Source organism: Corythoichthys intestinalis, chromosome 21, assembly GCF_030265065.1.
Source record: "Corythoichthys intestinalis isolate RoL2023-P3 chromosome 21, ASM3026506v1, whole genome shotgun sequence".
In the NCBI taxonomy this organism is placed as follows: Eukaryota; Metazoa; Chordata; class Actinopteri; order Syngnathiformes; family Syngnathidae; genus Corythoichthys; species Corythoichthys intestinalis.
The window spans coordinates 35,372,930-35,397,956 of record NC_080415.1 but is presented as its reverse complement, the minus strand read 5'-3'; the positions used below and the strand labels follow the sequence as shown (position 1 = coordinate 35,397,956).

Genomic DNA, 25,027 nt, shown 5'->3' with positions numbered 1-25,027 from the left:
ATCTCATTTCACATGGCTGAATCCATCTGCTCCCTGTTAAGACCAACACAAGCTTAGTTTTTGTTTGAGCTAAGGATTTTTTTGAACGCATTCGTAATTTATTTTAAAGGTATATTTAGCCATTTTTTGTGGGAATGTTTTCTGAGCCATTTGTTAGGTGAATTGTAAAAAAAAAAAAAAAAAAAAAGCATGAGCATTTTATAGCATTTAAGCTAGCGGACTTTTGCTATGTAAGTTAGCCAACTCTTCTTTAGTTGTACATAGATCCTTATTTTTTTATACCGTTTGAGGCTCAACTCAGGTATTTTAATTTTTTATGTTCCTTATCCGATGACTCGATTATTCGAACTAAATAGTTCATCGATTAATCGACTACTAAAATAATCGATAGCTGCAGCCCTATTTCGAATGAACGAACGTTCCCAGTCTAAATGGATTGGGCGTCGAGCACCATCAATGGCAGCCTTAGAGTGACCTGAGACACTTATTATGGTGGAAGATTTTGGTAGCAACTTGTTGGTCCTTTTTTTTTTTTTTTTTTTTTTTTTTTAAATACTGACACCTTTTTAAAACATTATCTCGATTCTTGGTAGGAGCATATCGATAACCTTTTGGGATACAAAGTATCACGATATATCACCATTTCGATATTTTGTCACACCCCTAATATCTATATTGTTCACAGCACATAGACTTTTTTACTATTGACGTGTCACTTCGTCGTTCTTTGCGTAACGCCTTATCAGAGGGGGCCGAGCTTCATTTAGTAATACCCGAATATGGCACACGCTCATGTCGGATTTAAGCTTGGATTTACTTATGATTGAATTTAACTACGAAAGCTGTACCGCATACAAACCCAAGGATTGATTGTCTCAGGAGTGATTTGTTTGAGGATTCAAGGTAAATATTATATTTTTTATACCATGCATGCGTGATTGAACCATTTATTCGCAGGAATTTTCTTCTTTGTTTACACATGGAGGTGGCTAATTTTTGTAACTGACTAGCCTCATAGTTTACTTTTAACCAAGAACCAAGATTGTTTTACGTCCATATCTTTAAAGAATTCGGGGATTTAAGCCTTTATTCACAAGAATTTTTGCCACGAAATCTCTGTTTACGCCAGGCGGTGCTAGCCTCATTCGCTAACAGAGTAGCATTGTACTGCGACAATATATGTAAAAAATAAAGGATAACTGCACGGTTTCTTTGCTTTTAACCAAGAATAGATTGTTTTACATCCATATCTATGAAGAATTGGGGGATTTAAGCATTAATTCACAAGAATTTTTGCCAGAAAAGCTTTGTTTACGCCAGGCGGCCGCTAGCCTCGTTCGCTCACAGTATACAGTGTATAATGATTATAAAGGGTTACTCTATTCTATAATAAGTTGATAAATTCAGCCTATAGGCCAAATTTGATGCAGAGCTGTACACTGCATATACGGTGTAATTAGTCGTGGTCTTTGTTACGCACACAGTTTGATGTTAAAGTTCAGTTGAAATATAGGCTACCACCATATGGCTTCTGTCTATGCTCCTCGTTACAGCTATAACAATTTAATAAGCTCCTCCAAAGCTACAGAAGGGAAAAAAATAGGGGGCATAAGTCCCAGTCGGATGTAGAAGCATGACATTTTCATGCTACTAGGAAAGGTCAAAAGCAGGAAGTTTCAATTGCGGCTTTTAGACGAAATATTGTTAATGCTGTATAAATAGCTTTAAATCTTAGGTATTTGTTAGTATATAAATTCAGCCTGTCCCACATCCAAATAAGTCAAACGATTTTTTTGGACCTTATGCTTTATATGAATAATTGTCATGGTTCGCACTTTTCTTGATAGTTTGGCTGGGCCTGCGGTTTAGGTGCGACTTATACGGGGGTGCAACTTATATATTGATACTTGAGCCATGCTCTCCGCTTTAAGTTGGTGCAGTTGTTCACAATTTATACTGAAGATGATGACTTGACTGTATTTGGTAGTGATTTGGAGTGAGATCGAGAGTTTGGTTTATCTTTATCTGAATAACTGCGCTTTGTTCGCCATTATATTACTACAATAATGTAGAATGTTTGTGCTTGGTCTCTGATTAAATAAAATGACCTCCCCAAAATTCCATATGCACTCCAGTGCGACTTACAATGTTTTTTCCTCTCTTCATTGTGCATTTTTTGCTAGTGCGACGAATAGACAAGTTTCCGAAGAACTTCCGCATTTCTGCGAGCGACTTCGGTTTTCAAGTTTTTTACCATTGACTTCAATGGCGCTGGAGTGGCATCACTTACTAAAAACCCTGAAAAACCACCATTTGAAAATACCACTACCTTCTGACCTCTCGACACGAGAAGACAACATTAAGAAATGGCCGAGGGTGACCACAAGTAAAATATTATCGTATTTTATTGACTCTACGGCAGTGGATGGAAACGCCATCAGGAACCTGAAAAGCTCCGAGGCATTCCAGTACCTGCACAGCCACAAAGTTGGATGTGTCCTCATACACGAACACTGGAATTTTGACTTCATGAAGGCGGCTGTCAGTCAGTCAGTGCCTCGATGCTCAGTTCCACAAAGCATGGGTGCTTGTAACAAAGGAGGGAGACGTCGAAACTGCAGGCTGTACATGTATCACAGGTTCTGGGCATTCGTGTAGTCATGCTGCCGCTGTGCTATGGAAGGTATGTTCTCCAAAAATGCGAAATCTAAAATCTGGGGCATGAAATGACTTGTTGCCTTTGCTATTGATATTACACTGATGATTGTAATTATGAAGTTTAATCATTTTTACGACAACTACTGCTGTTGCTGTTAGAGATGTCGATCGGGTCCGATCACGTCATTTTCAAAGTATCGGAATCGGCAAAAAAATATCGGACATGCCTTTTTAAATATATACAGTATATATATATTTTTTAATTGTTTTCTAATTGTATTTAACGTTACAGACAAAATGTCTTACACTCATCCAGAGTCTTTAGTTTTGGCTTAAAGTGGGGCTGACAAATTTATCGCGTCAATGGCAGTAATAACATTAAAATATTTAATGCAATTTACGCATGCGCTGCACTACCCACTCACGCATTGTCGCGTTCAATCTATAATGGCACCGTATTACGTATACATAGAACTAAAAGGCAATGTAAAATGAGGAGAGAGAATTTTGGCAGCCTTTGAATCCTTTTTTCAAAAGGCCAAAGCCTTACAATCCCTTTCTCAATGATCAGCAATATCGTGGGAAGCAATGTGGGGAAGAAAGGTAGTAGTTGATCCTTTTCTTAACATCCTATATTATTTCCCAATGCTGAGAAGATATATCAATTGGTACCATTACGTACAGTCATGGTTGCACTTCCCATCATGCATTTGGGCAGAAGTTAAATGGCTGAATTATCATTTACTAAAAGCTCATAAAAATCCACTCGATGGCAATATTTAGTCACAATATACAAAGTCACATTTGTCCTTTAAGAATTACAAGTCTTTATATCTGGATCCCCCTCACAGAAAGAATGTTTATAATGTAAATGCCATCTTGAGGATTTGTCATAATAAACAAATACAGTACTTATGTACTGTATGTTGAATGTATATATTCGTCCGAGTTTTATTCATTTTTTTCTTAATGCATTGCCAAAATGTATATGATCGGGAAAAATTATCGGGAATGATTGGAATTCAACTGGGAGCAAAAAAAAAAAAAGCAATCGGATCGGGAAATATCGGGATCGGCAGATACTCAAACTAAAACGATCAGGATCGGATCGGGAGCAAAAAAACATGATCGGAACAACCCTACTTCAAACCATTTCTTTCGGCGCTTCCAGGAGTTCGCACAGCCACGCACAGCACAGTAAGTTCCGGACCCTTTTATACCATCCATTTTTGGAGAATCAGTGGGTTTCTTTGATTTTTGACTTCGTCAACACACTGCTAACTTCAACCGCAATTCATGAGTTTTTTTTCTAAACCGGAAGTTCGAAGCAGAAATTTTCCAAGATGGCGCCGCCCAAGTTTCACTCAGGAAACTTGTCTATAGTCCACAAAATGCAGAAGCTCATTGTAGCTTGTGCCTTAGTGTGTCCATAGACACACTATAAGGTCATAAGATGTGACTCCAGTTGAAGTGAATGGATTTAAAATAACTTGTTCTCATTGAATAAAAACAGGTGAAGATCATGAATATAAATTTAGAACCCAGAAATCTTTGCATATGTGTCATTCTGCACTAACGTGGTGCAAATAAAGACAACAGACACACGAAACAGATTGTCCTGAAGTAACAATATTAAATGTTTAGAAAAATATGGATGTTTATTTGTCCCTACAGGCATTATAATCCATGTCCATGATGTTCAACTTCAGCCATGTCAATGGAACACAGTACACATCCAAGTATGAACAGTGGTGTATACAGTATATATATATATATTTTGTAATCATCACACAGTCATTCCTCTCTCCCTACAAACAGCTTTGCAAAGACACACACAGTATATTAGTTTTTCCTGTCAAAATACTTGGTTAAGTGGGTTTCTAATCTGAACTCACAAAACAGTGATCATTTTTAGTTCTTTTAAAGAATCTATTTAAAACAGACAGTCTAACATGAAGTCCATTCAATTGCAGATCTGTCAAGGATAATGTCTCTATCAAAGCTTATTTACAATCATCTACTCAAAGCGGCAAAAACCCCAAAATATATCGTCGTCATGGTTTGCTTGCTATAAAAAAAAACGCTAGCCATCACTAAAAACTCAATGATTGTGCTTTGTAACCCACATAACCTCTTCATTTCTCAAAATGGAACATCTGTTAGAGGCACCTGAGAGTGCAAATAACATCCATTTCAGCTTCTCTCTTTGAGATGCCTTATAGCAGGGGTCCCCATCCACCGGGCCACACAGAAATAATAATTAACGACCGCATTCTGGCCGAATTAACCCTGTGCCCCTGCTTAACACACCGATATCCCTGTCTACTCTGGATATAATACTACAGGATAGATTAGAATGCCGTCATAGAAATCCATTGATTGGACTGCTAGCAGTAATCTTGTTTTTTATATATATCTATGTGCGCTTGTCCTCGATAATAAGGTATGACTAGGCTACGGGCGCAGCACATTTGTTCCCGGAAATAATTAGCGAAGATGACTGGAAAACAGACGTCTTTGGAGAGATTTTTTTACGGCGAAAAGGGCACCCGACGAGCCAGAAGATGAGCCCACAACCTCAAAGACCCACGAACTGCGAAGGAATGGATTTGTGACCCGTTTGTGAATAAACCGAGTGATTCGAGCATGTCTGTGCAACAGGAGGATCAGCTTGTAGAGATTGCAAATGACAGCGACCTTAAACGTACATTTGAGACAACAACTCTACCGAGGTTCTGGATTAAAGTCATTCCGGAATATCCAGACATCGCTACAAGAGCACTGAAAACCTTGCTACAATTTCCGACATCGTATCTTTGTGAAGCGGGCTTCCTAATTAATGCTTACCCCTTTAACACCAAACGTGTCGGCAGCGACGCGTTTACGCATGTCGTCTTTGAAGCTTCGTCACACTGTAATTACGTCACCCACGTGCCGCTGGTTGGTCTCATTTGAAAGTACGGAAGTTGATGTCCACACCAGTTTTTATTTGAAGTCCATCGACCAAGAAAAACGGGAGATAATGTCGTTTGAGTTTTATAGTTTTATTGCACTCATAAATATGTATTAAAACGCTGCATGGACCATGTATCTATCTCCATATTTCCATCATTTCTTGTCCTTTTTCAAAACCGAAAGCAGCACAAAAGACTACATATCCCACGTGCCGCTGGTTGTTCTCATTTGAAAGTACGGAAGTTGATGTCCACACCAGTTTTTATTTGAAGTCCATCGACCAAGAAAAACGGGAGATAATGTCGTTTGAGTTTTATAGTTTTATTGCACTCATAAATATGTATTAAAACGCTGCATGGACCATGTATCTATCTCCATATTTCCATCATTTCTTGTCCTTTTTCAAAACCGAAAGCAGCTCAAAAGTCTACATATCCCAAGAGCCGTTGTGATGTCAAGAAGGACGAACCGAATGTGGACATTTTTAATAAATTTCCGAGCGAGGCGCCAACTAAGAAAAAGGAGGCATGCGAAGCAAGCAACGGCCGGTTGGTTTGCGCGAGCGACTTTGAAACGTTCAGAATGAATCTAAAACTAAATTTAGCGCAAGCTAATGCATTATTTCATTAACTCAAGGAAGAAGATGAGCCGTATTTGTCGTTGTTTTCCTGGGATGAGTTGGCGTCTCGGTGAGTAGAAGTGACAGGCTGACAGCAGCGCGCAAACGGCGAAAGAGTAGGCTGTGTGACGTTGTGTATTACGCAGCTCCGTGACTTGTTCATGCAGAAGCTTTATTGAGTTTGCAAAAAAAAAAAAAAAAACTTTATTGGGTCAGATGCCAGAAAATTTTGAATTGAACTGAACTACTTGTCAATATTTTTTAAAATACTTTTTTTTCAATGTTATATATATTTTTTTCTTCACTATAATCTTTTCAACGTTTATAAAGATGAGTTTTCGAGAAGCTTGATTGCATGTACGTATATACTTTCGATAAGGTGATGGGTATAATACCTTACTTCACAAAGAGATATCCTCCAAACTCTTTTTGTGTTGGATGATATATATATATATATTCTCACCATTTTGCACTGTATATGACCCGTTTTGACCATAGTATGTGTAAAGGCCAAAAACGCCTATGACCATACTTGCTGTTTGTGTTGAATTGTCAAACATAAAACTATTCAATCTAATTTTTTTCTATTGAATGTTTATCCTAACAAGTAGAATAAATATTATCAAACTTCAAAACATTTGGTCGAGCATGTTTGGTTGTCAATGGGACATCAACATTACAAATTTTGAAAAAATATTTTGGGATTTTTTTGTCTTTTTGGGTCCAAAACGTGGATTATAATTGGTCAGTGAAGAAAACAACAGTTTGGACATGAAGTTCAAGGTGTCCTTAAAAAAGGGACCCAACTTGGCCATTGTAAACAATTTTTTCTTTGAAATATAAAGGCAACATCAAATGCATGCAAATTCGGCCAAAATAGGCTTAGGTGTTAAAGGGTTAATGACACAGCGAAGTTGTTAACGGTGAGAGAGCGGTGTGCAGTTGTGTGCAGCTAACATGGCAGGATGTGTCTGAGAAGAACTTTTCTACTTGTCTGTCCATGATCAAACATAAGTTAATACTTCTTTCTTGAAAGAAAGTTTGTCGTGTTTACTTTGGAATTGCTGAATTCGCGGCCATTTTTAACGTTACGCTCATGTGCGGGAACGCATAGTTACAATTTTTGATGGGTTGCAAAATTTGTCAGAACACTGGTCGGTGAAAAAAAAAAAAAAAGACCCAAATAACACCTGTCCGTGGTGCAAAAAAGGTTGGGGACCCCTGCTTTATAGTTATGAGTAGGACAGGGTGCACACATTTGATCACTTTATTTATATATTTATAATGTTAATACAGGTTCATCCAAGCTCGTCATCTGTGTCGCACATCAGAAATCGAGGAAGAATTTGGGTTTCACTGTGTAAAGCCCTTTAAGATTTGCCAGATAAGTTCATTGGCTGGAGAAAGGGGGTCAATCAAGGCTTTGAAGGACGGTGAATGAGCCCAGGCCCTGCGCGTGAATGAGATGAAGCGATATTCAGCGAATGAATCTCCCAAATTTATAAAATCTGAATGTCGTGTACAGTGTAGCTAGTTTTACCGGTCTCTCACATTAAGCAAAGTGGATGTTCTTGGTCCTGGAACATGGGTCAAAGTAAAGTGAAATCACTACTGCTCTGCTGTGATAGAGCAGTGAGTACACCTAAGCAAATGACAGTCGTTTGTTTTTTTTGTCTGTGCAGTTCAGGCACTCCTTAGTCGCCATTACACAGTCACCTCAGTCTTGCTTCCTGTGCGGTAGTGCTGTGGATGTTGTTGCTGCTGGTGATGCTGCGGGGCATAGTGGAGCTGCTCCACAGTGTGAGTCCGTCTGGCAGCAAATGCCTGCCGCTTGGATACAGTCTGGTTCATTGCTAACGTGTTTGAGTGCTGGGCAGCCGCCGCTCCTTGAGTGGCGGCGCTGCCTCCGCCACCGCTGTTGTTAGAGGCACTGGGATGGGAGTGCATTTTGGTCATCTTGTAGCGATCCATAAGAGGCGTAGTGGGTATGAAGACGTCTGTGTGGGAGATGGCGCGCGACATAGACTTGTCGCTTCCGTAAAACCCACCGGAGATGCTGCTGACCATGCCGCGCTTCAGCGACATCATCAGCTTGTCCGGCGAGAGCAGAGGATCTTGGGATAGAAGGCGGTCTTGTGAGTACAGGCGATCTTGTGAGTAGAGTCGTTCTTGAGAGTAGTGGCGGTCTTTAGAGTAGAAGAGATCTTGCGAGAGAAGTCGGTCCTTTGAGTGCATGCGGTCTTTGGTGTACAGGCGATCTTGGGAAGTATGGCGGTCCTGGGGAAGGAGTCTCTCCTGGGATCGAAGCCGTTCGGCGGACAGCAACTGTTCGTCGGAGAGAATTCGGCCTCCGTATGGGGACATACCGTTTGAGGATGTGTTGTAATCCTGTTGCGGGGCTCTATGCGGGGAAAGGACCCGGTCCTGGGACATGGCTCTCTGGACACGACGGGGTCTCTGTCTTTGCTGGGACTGCTGTTGAGAGGACTGTGACTGGGGAGTCGCTTGTAAGATGGACGACTGCGGAACCTGACTCTGAAGCTGTTGTTTTTCCCGATGCTGCGTAGAGACAAGAAGGAAAACGTAACATATTTATGTCACACTGCTGTTGCAGTAGTTGTGCGATCCCTGTGGGTGTGGTATTACGGTAAAAAGGAACTTCTGTGATGAATCGTGCGCACATGTGATGAGAAACACACTGAATAAAGAAGTTTTGTTTCACTCAAGTCTCGGCCGTAGATGTACTTAGTTTGAGGAAGTACATAACAGGAAAAGCAACCTATTCATCATCGGCTTTGTTTGTTTGAAATACTTAAATAATAGGTGTATTACACACTTGGATTGTCCCGTTCACATATTTTTGGTCCCGAGTTTGAGTGAGTGTCATCAGATTTTGAGGATCTGTCGGTACTAAGTACCGATCCAATTCCTCTGAAATTTGTCAATTACCCCGCGAGGATAATCGGCTTGGAAATCGAATGAATGAATTTATTCCAAAAACAAAAATATTTTTTGCTGCTTTTGACAACAGCTTGATTATTCTGTTGCTTTGTAGCTCCCCAAAATAATTTAAAACCCATCTGTCACGCGATTGCTATCATTTACGTTACGTTGAAATTTTTTTTGTTTCCTTTGACGATTGTACATTTTGTTGCGTTGTAATACCCGATCTTCTAAAAATGATGTGATCGGCCCGGTTTCCGATCACGTGTTCAGATAGCGACATCCCTAGTATATTGGCCAGCCGATATATCGGGCCGATAAAGGGACTTTTTTTTCCCCATCATCGGCCACTGGCCCAGTAACAAAGAAAATAATCCAATAAAAAATGGATTTTAATCTGGCATCTGTGTGGGCAACTGTAGGCACCGCTGACTGACAGTAGGCCCCCGGAAGGACCCTGCAGCAGCTTGAAGGCAGGCTGCTCAAGGAAGCTTCAGGCTTGCCTGTTTTAGTTTTTTTTTTAATCTTGAATGACAGGATATGCAGTGTTGCTTTAGCCTTTAAAGCTGTTTACTGATTGATCCTTAAACTCTAAATGTAACTCATAGCCTTAGCGTAGCATTTGCGTTAACATTAGCTTTAGCATGGCAAGCTTCCTCTTAAACTCTCACCTGTTTACATCGCATCGTGATGGCCTGGTGGGTTTTATTATTTGAAAATAATGTGCTGTTCTTGAGTGTGTACAAGCATAAAAAGAAGTGCTGCGTTCGTTGGTTTGGTACCAAATTATTTCCTTTAAGTCTCAGGTCATCATTGTAAATTTGAAGCTGTTGAAGCAGTTTTTGAAAAATGCCTTATATATATATGTATATATATACTATAAATAATGTCCTCAAATATCGGCTTTAGTGCTGCAACGATTACTTGATTAACTCAAATATTTTGCTGCTTCGAGTATTCGTTTAATTAAAGGGGCATTGTAATGGTTTATTTTGAAAGTGTTTGCATTAGTTTTATTGATTTGGGTGGATACATTGCCCTCTAGTGTACCTCATTTCACATGGCTGAATCCTGCTGCTCCCTGTTAAGACCAAAATAAGCTAAGTTTTTTGTTTGAGGTAGTTTATAGTTTAGTTTATAGGTATATTCAGCCGTTTGTTTTTGTTTTTTGGTATGTATTTGAACCATTTGTTAAGAGCATTGTAAAAAAAATAAATAAATAAATAAAAATAGCATTTAAGCTAGCGGACTTTTGCTATGTAAATTAGCCAATTGTTCTTTTCATGTACATAGATCCTCATTTATTATTACTTTTTTATACCGTTTGAGGCTCAGCTCAGGTATTTTAATTTTTCATCTTCTTTATCTGATTACTCGATTATTCGAACTATCGATTAATCGACTACTAAAATAATCGATAGCTGCAGCCCTAATCATCTTTGGATATTGGCAATTGGCAGAATTTTTTTTTTGGATCAGCATCGGCATTTGAAAATCCTGTATCGGTCGACCTCTAAGAGTTTTCGTTTTCTTCTATTGAGTTCCTCTTTAAAAATATGACAGCCAAAAATGCTAAGAATACATCTTTCATCTTTACTAATGTTGCATGACTTTCCAGCTGTTTTCAGTAATGGATGCTGCAGTGTGTCCACAAATGCTTAGAAGATGATCATCTTTGGTTCTTGGGTGTATGACAAACCCAAAGATGTCCTGATGTTAGTTTTTACCAACCAAACATTGCCACACTTGCCTATAGATGAGAAAGATAAGTGAGATAAATTTATTAGCATAATAAAATGGAAATGGCAAACCTCTTGCAGCCAGTGAATAAACAGTGTACGACCTTTTAGGTAATCGTACAGTGGTACCTCTTCATACGAATTTAATTTGTTCCGGTTTGTAAGTCAAAATGGTCCAATGTCGAGTGGAAATTTCCTATAACAATACATTATTATAATTAAATCGTTCCACAGCCCAAAAATCGACGCCAAATATTTCATAAATAATGCAGGTACAATAACAAGTCGCAATTACACAAAACAAAACAAATTCTAAATACAAATCGTAATAATTAGGGGTGTAACGATACACAAAAATCTCGGTTCGGTACGTACCTCGATTTTGAGGTCACGGTTCGGTTCATTTTCGGTACAGTAAGAAAACAAAATGCAAAATAGAAATGTGCTAGTTGTTTATTGCACACCTTTGTGCTTTCAACAATAGGAACATTAGCCTATACAAAGCTAGAATTCTGCTCAAAAAGTAGCGGGTATTTAAAGATAATCCAACAACAATTTGCCTTTCAGACTCCGTGTATTGGTCAGCTTTCTTTCTGAAAGAAAGAGGAAAAAAGAATTCCTGTGCTAAAGAGAAAAGCAATCCCAATGACAAAGATTTTAACATATATTTTACAAATGAAATGCCTCAATTAATCTTTTTTTTTTCCTTATGAACGGTTTTCAAAAGTTTTATTGGTCGATTTTCTCAAGTTAAAGCGCAACACAGAAATTAATAAATTTAATTGTGTAAGCAGGATCTGTGTATTATTCTTATTATTTAATTACAGGTGTTTTAGCTCATTTCAGTTTTTTATTTATTTTATTATGGGCTTATATTTTACAAATGTGATTTAGTATTCATTTACATTGTATATTTTATGTTGTATAACTTTAGTTCCTATGTGAATATTAGTTCCTACTTGTTGCGGTAGGAGGGTTTTGTATAGAACACGGGGCCGTGTTGGTTATTATTATAGCAGAGAAGACAGCAGTAAATCAACAAAGACAAGTCAACTGTGCCCCGATCTACCACTCAAGAGATCTGATACACTCAAAAAGTGGGGTACGATTGGATATTAGTTTGAAAATTGACCGGTTCGACCGTATTTTTACACGAGTGACTTTCGGTCTGCCCGATCCTAGCTAGTAGTATTGTCGCAGGAGGGCCGCATCGCTGCCGTTCTTTTCGCGTGCGTCGCGTTGAGCCGCTTCTGGGACTAATCTAACACGCGGCCGCACTGTAACTGGTGTGCATTAGCCGATTGACTTTAACGCCCGCGTTTCACTGCGTTCTCGCGGCGGCCACGTTGTCGCGCCGTTGGGTTATACTGTCGTACCATGTTGGTCCTCATTATAGTAGAGAAGACGGAGTAAATATAATATACACAAAGAAACTGTAACCCGATCGACTCACAGCCTCGAAAAGTAAGGGTTACATTACGTCAGAAACTCGTTCGGTACGCCTCCGTTCCGAACCGAGCACCACGTATCAAAACGGTTCAATACAAATACATGTACCGTTACACCCTTAGTAATAATAATATAACGATAATAATTTAACGAACCGGGCTCTAATGTGGCGGTTGCGTTTTGCATGCTGTTCCCGAACGCACCGTGACTGACGAGAGATGTTCGTTAGAGTGGGAAGCTTTTACTTCCTCTTTTCATGTTCTGTTGTTGTTGAGAGAAATGACCAGTCAAATTTTACGCCGGGTGTCGAAGCAATCGTATGTCGATGTACCTCCGTGCTTATTGCCCCAGCAAGTGAATGACGAAAACACTGTTATTCTGCACATTTTGGAAAGCCAGCTGTTGTTTTACACAGACCATTACTGCAATGCAGTGTCATGACTGAGAAGGGAGGAAAACCAAGTTTAAACCAGACTGATTTTCATAACTTAAATACAGTAAGTATCATCATTTGGCTTCCAGATGACATAAAAATAACATGAGCACCTGCTTAGTGTTTACCCACCTGGTCTTGATTGATTTTGAGAACATGCAAGGGTAGAGTGCCTCGAGCTGCCAGGTCAGGCAGGTGGCGCTTGCGAGTGTAGTAGTCCTCAACTTCTTTATCCGCTGCAGAGGGCATGAAGCATAAAACAAATGCAAAATGTTGGTACGGATATCTCGAAATAATGTCTTATTGGAACGCAAGATCGAGAGTGATGCATTTCTGATAGATTTCAGACTGCAAACTTTACACACAAGTGAAAGAACAGACAAGTTTGTAGCAGTCAGATTATATGACATGCCAAGCACAGAATATCCACATATTCATATTGGGAAGAGAAGCCCATGGCTGTGAGGGAACATTTCTTAAAGGTCACACAAAAGGAGAGTGGAACATTGTCATACAACATAGACACATAGCATCCAATACATGCTAAACAGCATAGAGTAACTGCACAATGACGTCTGTAAACTTGAATATAAATATTCCCCTAATGGATGTACCGTACATGACATGCATTCAGAACACTGTTTTCAAGAGGGTCATAAAGCACTGTAGCACTGACAACATGCCACACAAAACCATGCGAACAAATGCAAAATGTTTGACATTATTATTCATTTATTATTTTTTTGTTCTTTCCAAGCGCCGACACAAATATTTGATCATAAGCAACAATGGGGTGGAATTTAAACGGCAAACATTAGCTTTATTCAGAATTGATACAGAACCGTTGAGTCCGATCTATGCTGTATGTGACCTCCGTGTAGATTTATGTATATAAAAATGATTTTAATCATTTGTGCTTGTTTGCGATGTAAAAAGTTTGGTTTGAACTGCTATACTTTTTGAGATATTTACAAATCTTTTATAGATCAATCTGAGGTAAACCAGCTCCCCATTTTGATTAAAAATGGTGTCAATCGTTTGTGCTTCGTTTTGTGCTAGTTGTTGGGATACCCCTCTGTTATTGGGAGAGTTGGTACACTCTGTCAGCCACGGGACAGGAGTAAGGATACGGAAGGGCTGCAGCAGGGCTGAGAACCAAAAGTGGTATTTGGTATGTGGCAAAATTGATTTTGGTACGTGGCATTTTTTTGGCATGTGGCAAAATGTATTTTGTCATGTGGCATTTTTTTGCCATGTGGTAAAATGTATTTTTCCATGTGGCATTTTTTTTGCCATGCGGAAAAATGTAATTTCGCATGTGGCATTTTTTTTGCCATGTGGCAATTGGATTTCGGCATGTGGAATTTTTTAGCCATGTGGCATTTTTTGGGAATGTGGCAAAATGTAATTTGGCATGTAGCATTTTTTTTTTTTTGATATGTGGAAAAATGTGTTTTGGCAGGTGGCATTTTTTTGTCATGTGGCATTTTGTTCGGTTTGTGGGAAAATGGATTTTGGCATGTGGCATTTTTTTGCCATCTGGCAAAATGGATTTTGGCATGTGGAATTTTTTTTTGCCATGTGGCATTTTTATAGTATGTGGCAAAATTGGTTTTGCCGTGTGGCATTTTTTTTGCCATGTGGCAAAATGTCTTTTGGCATGTGGCATTTTTTTGTGGGCGGTATGTGGCAAAATGGATTTTGGTATGTGGCTAAAATGATTTAGGCATGTGGCATTTTTTTTTTTTTTTTTTTTGGCACGTGACAAAAAGGATTTTGGTATGTGGTATTTTTTGGTATGTGGCAAAAGGAGTTTTGTTATGTGGCTTTTTTGGGGGGAGGGGGAGTATGGCATTTTTGCAGGCCATTCACGTCCATGCCATTGACAAATTTTGCCACATGGCAAAAAAATGCCACATGGCAAAATCAATTTTGTCACATACCAAATACGACTTTTCGGTCTCGCGGTCTCTCCTGCGAGTGACGCCATACCTTGAAATTAATATCTCAATATCTATAAAACGATAGCAGGACAAACAAGAATTTTTACAGCACAAACGTAGTACAAACGAATGGTACCTCTTCAGGTCCATTTTGCAGTAAATGGGGGGCTGCGTGACATTGTCACTACAAATTGAAAGCATAATATCTACAAAACCGTTGCAGCACAAACAAAAAATTTGACGGCACAAACGATTGACACCATTTTTAGCCATTATTATTCAGAATGTCTGATGGGGGACCAATTTCATGGAGGCCTGAGGTGCTGTTTATGCCACGTTGCGGCAACTCACCACCAAAATTGCCTCCAGAGGCCAGTCACGACCATTCATATTTCAAGTTGGGGTTTTTTCCTGAATATAATCCACATCATGCACACTCATTAAGCATATTACCATACTCTAATACCTTATAATGTACAGGTATAGATCTAAGCACAGTAAAAAAAAAAAAAAAGTCTTCTATTGTAATGCCAATTTGCATTCTTGTATTTTATTCTTTCCCAACAATGGAAACACCGTGATCTTTCCACAATCCAGTACTATCTTTTAGCATGGTGACATTATTGTGTGACATAGGCTGCGTTTTGACTGCAGGCAATTGAATTCCTCATATCTGATTTTCAGGGCTGACTGTTCGCACTATTTTTTAGCAAGTGTCCAAATCAGATGTGGGCCTCTTCAGACTGGGCCACAATACTGACACACCTGACAGGTTCCTGTGGCAATGAGTGACGTCACAGATGGTCAAAACCCATCTGTGCTGTTCAGATTGCAAAGCTTCTTGTCCATATCTGATTTGAAAATACCTCACGTATGTGGTTTAAATCCGTCTCACAGTTATCAGAATTCTGTGTTTTGAGACTGTTCAGACTTTGAAGGAGCTATCCAGTTTCAATCTGGATGGGCTAAAATATCTGATTTTGGTTGCCAGACTGGACAAGGATATAGAAGCACCTGGAGAACATTTTAGCCTGTTTTGCTCTGGAACATGATGCAAAAGTTAAGACAACCTTCTTTAAACGATATGCATATGGTTTAAGATATTTGTATTATTGGTCCAACACATCAAAAGTGTTTATCCTCAAAATGAGGGGAAAAGGGAAGTGTGTTGTCATTTTGCTTGACCCGTGCCCGGCAGCTAAACAAGTGAGTCGTATAGAGTGAAACCTGATGGAAGGCTTTGTAGATGGCACCCCTCTCTTTGACTGGGAGCCAGCAGTGAAGTGGGGCAGGAATGATGAAATTACAGAAGCCTTAAGGAATATTTGTGTTCCACTTTGAGAATGTCATGAGATGAAACCACATTGTGCTCCAGAAATCTGCCAAAGCGCCACTTAATCAATATTAAGCTGGGCGAAGTTAAAAACGTACGATTAGCGAACAGAATAGTGGAGCAGAGAAAGAAAAGAATGAGACAATTTTTGGGTATCGATACAGATAAGGATAAAATTACAGTGCATCATCTAAAGTCGAACGACTGATGTTTTTGTCACCCGGAAAAAAAACATAATTTGAACCATTATGTTTGTTGTTATCGTAATGATTATATGCAGCAAAGCTTCTTAGAGTTGAAAGGTTTAGCTAGTAACTTTGCAGTCACCAGAGGTATCTGACGATGAGACTTCCATATAATAACCTTCACAAAGTTGCTCAAAGTCTCGTCAACGAAGGTACAAAACTCATGCATGACAACGGGGGATCCTAAACTTGCATTAGTGCTGTGAACTTGGACCTACTCAGTTTCTTCAGGGACGAGAAGCGGTTGAGGTCGGCTTTGATGGCCGCCTCGTAGGAGGGCGGCAGGTGGGACAGACTCTGGAAGGAGCGTGAAAAAGACAGGTCGTAGGGCTCCGTCTGCGAGGTCAGGATGCCACTTATCCGATTGTTTTCTAGAGACACGTACATACATATACAGACACATAGGAGGGAGGAAAAAAGATGGGCAGCATTGGCTTCTCCTTTCCACCCTTTTTTCTCTTTTAAAAAGCGTAAAAGCATGATTAGACCTAAGGCAACCACCATGGAAGACCACCCGCTGAGACGTAAAAGCAAAGATTAAGATGGAGTTCTTAGTCCTACAAATATTTCCTCAAGGCATAGGTTGGATTTTATGCAGAAGTCACTGAGCAGTGGATGTGCAACTGGTTTATCATGCATTTATTTTGGCAGTACATTTTCTTTTTAATGTAAAAATGGGAATTTTCAAGTGTGCGCAAACAATTATCATCTAGGAATCTTTCGTTGTTGTTGCGCAAATCAACTCGAGATATATATAATGCCCTAAATCACTGAAAGGACTTCACAGACAAACGTTCAATATAAAACTATAGAATAACAGTCATAACTAGGCCTGCAAGCAGGACTGAACGGGCCCTCGCAGTTTGGCGCAACGCAGACGGCACGCAGGGCAGGGTAGTAGCAGATCGTCCCCCTCTCATCATCTTATGAGAACGTAACATGCTCGAAACTCGCCTCTTTTTTTTTGGGATTAGAAATACATTCACAAACCTAGGAGGAAAAACCCCTATTGAAGAGGGTCCTATAAAAAATGAGGCGCTACTGAGCTGTGCCCTTATTCAAAACCAAAATGAATCTTCTAAATGGGCCATTTCGACCAAGTGTGCCAAATTTCGTGGCTCTTTAACCTGCCTAAGTCCCTGAAGAACGCTTCCTTTTAATGGCAAACAAAGGGTCGTCATGGCTACAGACAGAGACATGTGGACATGGGCCTTAATATGTAGTCTTGAAAAAGGTGTTGTAACTACAATGACCAACCTGAAAAGAACTGGACATGTATAGGTAAAATGAGTGACTTTCTGTTGCCATAAGATGGCGCTGCAGGGTTGATGCAAATGACCCCTACAGGACCCATCAGGGTAGGACTGCCAAGTTATTCCTGTTCAAAATTTATGGGGAGACAAAATGGCGACGGTCATTTTTACTTTGTTGTTTGGACCTCTGTACTTCAACGAAACATCAATATTTTTCCTCAGGCACCTGAACACATAAAGGCCCCACTTATGCAGGTTTAAGGTCAGCTGATTTTTTTTCCCTTGGAGGAGGAGCCCGTCTAGTAAAAATGGGCGTTTCCTGTTGCCAGCAGGGGCACCAAACCTAATGGGTATTATTTCATTGCAGTCATGTTCAGTCTGGGATACCTCACATATGTGCTAAATATGAAAAAGACTGAACCTTGTGTCAAGGAGTTACTAGTCTTATACTGAATTTGGCGTGTTGCCAAAAAATAGCCGAATTTGTCACCCTGCCCAGGTCAGGCCCGTAAATGAAAACTCACCATTTTGATAACTTAAGATCTCATAAGTCTCGTGAACAGTCTCACAATTTTTGAGGAGGATCCAACTAACACATTCAATCCAAAATACCCAATTTCATGTTGAGTTTGGAATATGGGTGCAAGACACGTTTCGGAGCATTTTTGCACAAGCTATCAACATTCCGCATGAAACGATGTAGGATTCATGCCAGGCCCTAGAGGGCAGTACAGTTTTACAAAGCGACATTCAGTGATAAACTTCCTTGACAACAACCTCCTCAGCCTGGAAGACAACACACCGGCGTCCCCCGGCCGGAATCAAAAGTTTGTGTCTTGGCCTTACGTTTTTGGCGTCACTATGTAAAGGTGAGGTCATTCCGCTACACAACTGTTGCATCTTGGTGTCACAGCGTCGCCATGTAAAAGGCCCATAAGTGTCTTAATGTTATGGTAAAATTTAACCAAATCAACTGGATTGCTTCCTTCTAAACCTGTTACCTCCGGCAAAGTAAATACGATTTGCTATTAGGTTCCGTAATTCCCTTTTCATAAAGACTTTAATGAACACTTAATGACACAATTTGCTGCATGACGGGATTGTCATTCAAACCAATAAAAGTGTGGCAATTTGACAAAAAAGCCAAAAATACAGACCCGTTAAAAAACCTCTCTCCAGATTCCCAAATATAAGGTTTCTCTTCATCCGCCTAAATACGCTTCCACTTTCCATTACACGGTAAAGAATGAGCTCAGTTGCAGCTGCAAAAGATTTGTGTTCACCGCTTTAAAGTAGTACTGCCGGAATGAAATCCACACCGCATTGAATGCTTCTTAATGGACAACACAAACAACAACAATGGAGGAGACTGAGGGTCTCCTGTGCTTTGTCATGTGGCTGCAGGCAAGCCTAAGAAGATACATTTTCCTGGAGAAGAGATTAAGGATGGAAAACCGACCACTGCATAAAATGGGAGGTTAGGGAGAGCAATACTGCAAAATTCAGAGGTGACAGCAACAGGTTCTTTTTGCCTATCGCTCAAACTAACGTTCAACACAAAAGACATGTCAACAACGCCTAGAACACTCCCGGCTTCTCTCTTGTCTGAGACTGGGCTGACACAAAGAGGAAGAGTGTGCTGTGGTCCAACACAGAGGAAATGGACCATCCACATAGTAGTTAGCACAAAATTCAAAATCTAGCATCTCTAAAGCATCAACATATGCTGCTACCTCCTGCTAACTTTTTCAGCGATCTCCCTGTACCATCTTTTAAAGGGAATGACAATTGCTGCTGTGATTTTTCAGCAAACAATCAGGTTATTCTCTATGGAAGCATTATTGTAGCAAAGCTATCTGCAAATGCATACTGCGTTGTCTCTGTAGATAGCTTCCGAGTGAGTGAGCGAGCTAGTGAGAGAGGAAAACACAGCTGTGGTTTTTGAAAAAATGTAAAATTGTAAAATATCTACAGAGGCAACACCTGGACAGTGGGGCAAATAATTATTTAGTCAACCACTAATTGTGCAAGTTCTCCCACTTGAAAATATTAGAGAGGCCTGTAATTGTCAACATGGGTAAACCTCAACCATTAGAGACAGAATTTGGAAAAAAAAAAAAGCAGGAAATCACTGTTTGATTTTTTTTTAAGAATTTATTTGCAAATCATGGTGGAAATTTAAGTATTTGGTCAATACCAAAAGTTCATCTTAATACTTTGTTATGTACCCTTTGTTGGCAATACGATCTGTAAATTGCTCTCCGGCGAAGACAATCCACAACCCAGTCGTCATGTCAAAACATCCGGGCTAGTTATGTGTGATTTTCCGCTTCAAAGACTTTGAAACATCACTGGGTTCGGGTTAGCATGTCGGCTAGCTGTCACACCTCGTGGCTTGTTTACATTCTCGCAAGCCGGGGAAGGAAAATGACATAAGCCCGATTTAGGTGTCATAAAATATCGTTCGGGAGGTGCGACAGTAAAGGTGAAGTCGACAGATTTGACCATTATAGAGTAATTTTGCCATGTCGTCCTGAAGAGGTGCGTTTTTATTATTTCATATTCCATTTAGCACAAGAGTGTTATTTGTCATGACCATGCCATTTATTTAGCAATTGGGGAAAATGCTTGGATTAAAGGAATATCCTGTAAAAATATTTGAAGTAAAGAGACAGAAACAATGACATTTTGCGGCTCTCTTCGTCGCGTTTTCCTCGTTCTGAATAATTCCCCCTCAACGGACTGACTGGTCCTTCTCAAGCCATTTATTTAGCTTTTGGGGTAAAATACTTGGATAAAAAGAATATCCTGTAAAAATATTGCAGTAGAGAGACTGAAACAATGACATTTTGCGGCTCTCTTCGTCGCGTTTTCCTTGTTCTGAATAATTCCCCCTCAATGGGCTGAATAGTAAAACCGATGAGCCCAGTCTACCGCTGACATCATCCACCTGTTGGGGACGCTAAGCCCTATAATAGTAGGCGTGGCTAACCGGCAGATTAAAAAACTAATTTCTCGTCATCTGCGCTTTGCTAAATTGTTGTATTTAGTCGAATCGTCTCAAAATATGATTCTAATTCACATAATAATGCCATTTAAGACTTTTTTTTTTCCTCGTGTCGTATGCTCTTTAATTAGAACATTTAAAAATCATATTTAAAAAGAGCAAAAGGAGCCCTAATATTTGATGAGACTGGAACGACAGCATTTGTGGAGCGCCAGGTTATCTTGGCTGAACACCTGTCTTCTCCCTCCACTTATTCAAGGAAGCTGTTTCTTTGCCTGGGCTTCAGCTTAACCAATATATTTAAGTGAATCTGACTCTGGGGAGTGGCTGAAGGTTTATAAACTCCAAACTAGCTTATTGACGACAAAGTTAGTAGTCCTATTGTACACATATTAAGGACTCTGTTGGTGTTTCAACGGGGACTGACATGACAAGTGACAGGTTTTGATGGGAAAAGCAGGGGCCAACCGGTTTGGGGAAAAGGAACAGACAACAACACAAACAACAGATGTGTGCCTGGAGAGCGACCCTGCTTGTGAGATGTCATGAGGAACCGTGTCAGAGAGCTCTGTCTGAATGTGTCGTGATATGATGCCAGTGAGACGAACAGGGAGCGGTTACACCCACTCTCATTTTATCCTTTATCGCGCTTCCCCACAAATGCACGTATTTGCGATCCTCCTCGTGTCTCCCCATCCACTGCAGTCTTGCACGCTCTGTCAATTTTATCTATCCGACCATGCCGCCACCCACTTTTGCTCCTTAATTCTTTCTTGTCCGTTTACAAGGCCCTACTCTGGTTTTCTCTATCTGGTTCTCCCATGTGAGCCAGAAATTCTGTGGAGCAGTGCAGAGCTGCAGTCATGGGTGCGGCTCGCAGACCAGCCTCCAATGAACAGATAAAAATACAAGCTTTGGTAACTGCTGCATGAAGGGAGAGGAGGTAGAGAGGAAGACATTGGAGATAAGCAAAGCTTAAAAAAGGGATAAAGGGGCAGCAAAATGATGACTAGGGGGAAAAAATAGAGTGAAATGAGCAAGAACGCTAGAGCGTGGATGGCGGGGGGGTAACAACGGGGGGTCCCGGGAGCCGGAATGGCCGTGAAGGATGTGTGTGGACTGCATCAATAAGGGGTGATTTGACACAGGCTGCACTATTGTGCTCTCTGTTTCAAAACTAAAGCAGTCATAGCAGACAAAGGATGAAGGGATTGGATCAAATGGTTTCACTTTAGAGATGCAACAATTAATCGATTAATCGACAACTAGTCAATTAGCAAATGAATCGACAACTATTTTGATAACCAATTAACCGTTTAGGACCTTCCTCATGTTAAACTCATTTAAAACAAAACAAAAAAAAAGATAACGTACGTATATACTGTATAACTAAGTTGTGAATATTATCCGATTTCTTATATTTTTGTTAAGTCAAAGTAGAACATGAAAAAAATCTTTTATTGTGGCAAACAACCATTTTCAGACATCTTACTATCTAAACTAGCTTCCTAATGAGGCTGCAACAACTAATCGATTTAAATTGATTAATATCGATTAATAAATTAGTTGCCAACATATTTGATAATCGCTTTTTTTCCGGCAGCTATTAGCAGTCCCATTTGGGTCCTTGTTTGTGTGTAGACATGTGCTAATTACTAGAGATGTGATGCCGATCGATCATGTCCGATCACGTCATTTTCAAAGTATCGTAATCGGCAAAAAAATATCGGCCATGCCTTTTTTTAATATACAGTATGTTTTTTTTTTTTTTTTATTAAATCGTTTTCTAATTGTATTTAACGTTACAAACATAATATGTTACACTCATCCAGAGTCTTTTGTTTAAGCTTAAGGTAGGGTTATCAAATTTATCCCGTTAACGGTGGTAATTTATTATTTTTTTTAAATGTATCACGTTAAAATATTTAACGCATATAATGCATGCGCTGCACGACCCACCCACGCATTGTCGCGCCCAATCTGTAATGGCGCCGTTTTACCTATATAGAGAGATAAAAGGCAGCGTAACATGAGTAGAGTGAATTTTGGCAGCCTTTGAAGCCTTTTTTTAATTGGCTAAAGCCTTACAATCCCTCTCCCAACGAATAGAAATATCATGGGAAGCAATATGGGGAAGCAAGGTAGCAATCGATTTTTCTCTTAACACCTTATATTATTTCCCAATGCAGAGAAGATATATCAATCGGTAGCACTACGCACACATGGTTCCACTTCCCATCATGCATTTGGGTTGAATGGCTGCAGTATCCTTTACTGAAAGCTCAACAAATACACTAGATGGCAATATTTAGTCACAATACACAGTCACAAGTCTTTCTATCTGTGGATCCCTCTCACAGAAAGAATGTTAATAATATAAATGCCATCTTGAGGAGTTATTGTCATAATAAACAAATACAATACTTATGTACTGTATGCTGACTGTATATATTCGTCCGAGTTTTATTCATTTTTTTCTTAATGCATTGCCAAAATGTGTATGATCGGGAAAAATTATCGGGAATGATTGGAATTGAATCGGGAGTAAAAAAAAAAAGCAATCGGATCGGGAAATATCGGGATCGGCAGATACTCAAACTAAAACGATCGGGATCGGATCGGGAGCAAAAAAACATGATTGGAACAACCCTACTAATTACTGGTTTCAAGGTATACCGTGATATGAAAACCGCAGAAATTTTCAGTCATAAAAATATCCAAGGAATTAACTATTTTTTATGTCCCAAAAATGCATGGAGAAACCCCTCACTAAGGCTTGACCCTCCCCCACCAGTTGTTGCTCAGTGTTACGGAGTCAGCTGTGCTACACGATGGCTGGAGGAGGTGAAACTCCTGAACTTTTTCCCCCCATCGAAGAAAACGAAATCACTGGTATAAGAATACTTCGGCCACAGAAAAGTTAGACGGCCGGCTTTAAGAGGAGGAAGGCCAATCGACATGTAAAACATGTTTGCTAGAGGTGTGCGAAATTTCCTATTCTTAGATTATTCGCGATTCGGCCGTGGAAGATTCGAGAACGATTCACAAACATCCCAATTCGATTATTGAAATATGCCAAGTAAAGCGGAACTAAAACACAGTCAGCGCGGTCTTCGGGACGCAATGAGGAACGGACCGAGAGTTAACACGAGCAAACAGATTGGACATCTACTACAACCCCTTGCAAAAATAATGGAATCACCAGTCTCGGACGAGCTCTCACTCAGACATTTCATCATGTAAAACAAAGTTAGATAAAAAGCTTCCAGTGCAGATTCTCGACTCTTGAAACCTTGTCCAATGCAGCTTCTTGACTTTTGACAAGGTGATGATGCTGGAACTTTTGTATGGTGCTGTTCCAGTGAGATTTACAAAGATGACCGCTTGAAGAAAACATCAGAATTCCCACAGTTTTAAATGATATGGGGCTGCATGTCAGGCAAAGTCACTTGGGAGATGGCTGTGGTTATATCTTCAATAAATGCACAAGCTTACATTGAAATTTTAGACAGCTTTTTTATCCCTTCAATCAAAAATGTCATTTTCCAAGATGACAATGCATCATGCCACAGAGCTAAAACTGTTAAAGCATTCCTTGGAGAAAGACCAGTCAATGCCATGGCCTGCAAATAGCACAGATCTCAACCCTATTGAAAACGTATGGTGGAAATTGGGGGGGGAAATGGTCCACAGCAAGGCTTTGACCTGCAAGGGTGATCTGGCAACAGCAATCAAAGAGAGTTGGCACCAAACTGATGAAGAATACTCAAGTCCATGCCTCAGAGACTGCAGGCTGTCATAAAAGCCATAGGTGGTGCTACTAAATAGAGCTAGAGATGTGTTTTGATTGTTATTTCTTTGTTTGTTTCTAATGATTCCATATTTTTTTCCCCTCAGAATGGAGTGATTCCATATATATTTCCCTGCACTTGCTGTATAAAAGTAACATTTACTGACCACCACAATTTTTCTGAACGCTAAAGAGTTGCACTTTTGAACTAATTCATGATTTTTTCAAGCTTTTTATCCGAGTTTGTTCTACATGATAAAATGTCTGAGTCAGTGCTCGTCCGAGACTGGTGATTTCATACTTTTTGCCAGGCCATTTGGGGGCCCTAAGCAAAATAATGCAAAGGGGCCCGTATTTTTGGCTCACCATTTCGTCACAGTGTACTGTCAAAACCATACTATCCATCCCAACCCATACGTCCATATTTTGTATATTAATCAGATTTTGTTGCACTGCATACTTCAAACTTCTCACCCCAAATGATTGTCAGTACTTACAGTAGATAGCGCCAAACCTTTTTCTAAAAGAGGAAAGAAGTTAAGGAAGAACTTTTATTTTTTTTAAGCTTGTAATCAAGTATCAAAAGTCAAATAAAGCAAACTGTAGTAAACAAAATAGAATATAAATTAAACAATTGCCAGATTGGGGGCCCCCTAGTGG

The 25,027-nt window shown here is 39.8% G+C and overlaps 1 protein-coding gene and 1 long non-coding RNA gene across 7 annotated transcripts in view; one reads left to right on the top strand and one right to left on the bottom strand.

The window, feature by feature from the left end:
- LOC130909221 (uncharacterized) overlaps positions 1-25,027 on the top strand; it is a 295,191-nt gene that overhangs the window by 3,525 nt on the left and 266,639 nt on the right. The window lies entirely within an intron of this gene.
- The window catches only part of LOC130909220 (protein shisa-6), a 155,425-nt gene continuing 134,015 nt past the window's right edge, over positions 3,618-25,027 (bottom strand). For 4 of the 6 annotated variants that reach the window (XM_057825425.1, XM_057825427.1, XM_057825428.1 and 1 more), the window contains 3 exons: positions 16,536-16,688; positions 12,929-13,032; positions 3,618-8,791 (listed from right to left, as the gene is read on the bottom strand). In XM_057825425.1, coding sequence (XP_057681408.1) covers positions 7,937-8,791; positions 12,929-13,032; positions 16,536-16,688 — 1,112 coding nt within the window. In that variant the 3' untranslated portion in view covers positions 3,618-7,936. The remainder of the gene's footprint in view (positions 8,792-12,928; positions 13,033-16,535; positions 16,689-25,027) is intronic. The other 2 variants (XM_057825430.1, XM_057825431.1) reach the window with 1 other exon arrangement.